Source organism: Colobus angolensis, unplaced genomic scaffold, assembly GCF_000951035.1.
Source record: "Colobus angolensis palliatus isolate OR3802 unplaced genomic scaffold, Cang.pa_1.0 Scaffold123, whole genome shotgun sequence".
Lineage (NCBI taxonomy): Eukaryota > Metazoa > Chordata > Mammalia > Primates > Cercopithecidae > Colobus > Colobus angolensis.
The window spans coordinates 5,624,048-5,626,003 of record NW_012113475.1 but is presented as its reverse complement, the minus strand read 5'-3'; the positions used below and the strand labels follow the sequence as shown (position 1 = coordinate 5,626,003).

The 1,956-nt window shown below is 58.4% G+C and overlaps 1 protein-coding gene across 1 annotated transcript; it reads right to left on the bottom strand.

Annotated features, from left to right (window-relative positions):
- Positions 1 to 314: 314 nt before the first annotated feature.
- ATOH1 (atonal homolog 1 (Drosophila)) lies at positions 315 to 1,484 on the bottom strand. The gene has a single exon (XM_011932772.1). The coding sequence runs from the start codon at positions 1,452 to 1,454 to the stop codon at positions 390 to 392; it is 1,065 nt and encodes a 354-aa protein (XP_011788162.1). The 5' UTR covers positions 1,455 to 1,484; the 3' UTR covers positions 315 to 389.
- Positions 1,485 to 1,956: the final 472 nt, after the last annotated feature.

Genomic DNA, 1,956 nt, shown 5'->3' with positions numbered 1-1,956 from the left:
GGGCACAAAATAAATTAAACCCCAACCAGTGACAGAGAAGATGCGACGTTTCAGCAGCGTATTGGCAGCAGGGAACTAGAATAATGATGCCATATATGGGTACATACAATTATACAGTATCTATCTACACGGGGAGCAGAAGGTGGGCGGAAAGCACACGACTTTAACAAAGTTTCATCAAACAGTATGGGCCCTAGGAAGTTTGGAACAGCCGGGGCATTTGCAAACCATCAAATGTAGCTGCCATCTGAAGCCAAGTCGTTGCTAAACAACGACCGTCGCAGAGCAAAAATTAAAGGGTGCGGGAATCTTTAACCGCGGGGCTTTTCCCGCGCACTGGGAAAGGGCAGTTTTGTTTCTGTCTCAGTTTTCAGGCTTCTGTCACCTTCCTAACTTGCCTCATCCGAGTCACTGTAATGGGAATGGGGGGAAAATTCCCCGTCGCTTCTGTGGGACCGAGGGGAAGTTTTGCTGTTTTCCTCTTGCACTGGCTGCAAGATGCTCCCGGGGAGCGAAGGGGACAAATTCTTTTGCGCCATCATCGCTGTCAGGGCGCTGTCCTCGAAAGTCGAGAAGTGCAGAGCGTCCAGCTGCACCGAGTACCCTCCCGCAGAGGCCGGGGTTGAGAAGCGAGTTCGACAATTCCCGGGCGGGGTCGGCCGCTGACTCCCCCCGGAAGCCTGCTGAGCCCCAGCTGCGGTTGCGTTGCCCGCGCCCCCTTCATAGGAGGCGGCGGTGCGAAGGTGGTGGTGGTCGCTTTTGCAGGAGACTGGAGGCGGCGGTGGCTGTTCCCCTCCGCTGGGCGTTTGTAGCAGCTCGGACAAGGCATTGATGTAGATTTGGGCCATCTGCAGGGTCTCATATTTGGACAGTTTCTTGTCGTTGTTGAACGACGGGATAACATTGCGCAGCTGGTCGAAGGCGTGGTTCAGCCCATGCATCCTGCGCCGCTCCCTTGCGTTGGCTGCTAGTCGTCTCTGCTTCTGCACCCCATTCACCTGTTTGCTGGAAGGGGCCCGTTGGCGGCTGCAGCCCAGCTCGTCTACCACCACCCCGCCTTTCAGCTTGCACAGCTGTTCCCGCACTTTCACCGGCCCGGGGCTCTTGCTGCTGCTGGCACCGCCGCTGCTCCTCCTTACCAGCTCCCCGCGGCCGTCCGCCTCGTCCCGGGGCGCCGCGGCCTCCGAGGCACCCAGCTCCGGAGAATGTAGCAAATACTGGGCGGCGCGTGCCGTGCAGATGCCCTGCAAAGTGGGAGCCAGCCAGGCGCGTGGGTCGGTGCTGTCCAGGAGGGACAGCTCAGGCGGGTAGACGGGATGCTCTCTCGCCTGCAAAGTTGCAGGTGGCTGTGGCGGCGGCGGCGGTTGCGGGAGATGATGCGGCTGGGGCTGGCGATGGTGGTCTCCCAACTCCTTCACTTGAGCCCACTCTTCTGCATGCAGCAGGCGGGACATTGCACTGCAAAGGCTCGGAGGCTCAGGATCGGAGGCAGCACTGGCACACCAGCTCAACCAAAAAAATGTCCTTTCCGGGTCTCTTCTGCAACGTCTTATTTTTTTCCCTCCTCGACCCTCCCCCACCCACTCGGAGATCACACACCAGGTCGCGTGCAACGGAGCTTCTCCGGTTGCTGAAGGCGCTGCGCCCCTTTAAAAAGCGGCACGCGCCACTCAGTCTCCCCCCGCTCCTCTCCCAACCCCCTCCTCGCGCCGGTCGCGTGTCTTCTCAGCCAATGGAGGGCGCGGGCAGTCGCGTGCGAGCAGCCAATCAAAGAGTTTTTACACCCCGAGAAAAGTTGTGTGCAGAGGACTCCCTAGCCTGCTCACGTTTTTTTGTTTTTTTTTTTTTCCCCCTCTTCTTTTAAATTCGTCAGATTCATATGTTAATTGCAGGGTTGTAATTCGACTCCGGTGTGTGTCACCACCCTGGTGGCTGGGGTGCGGGAGCCGGTGCAGA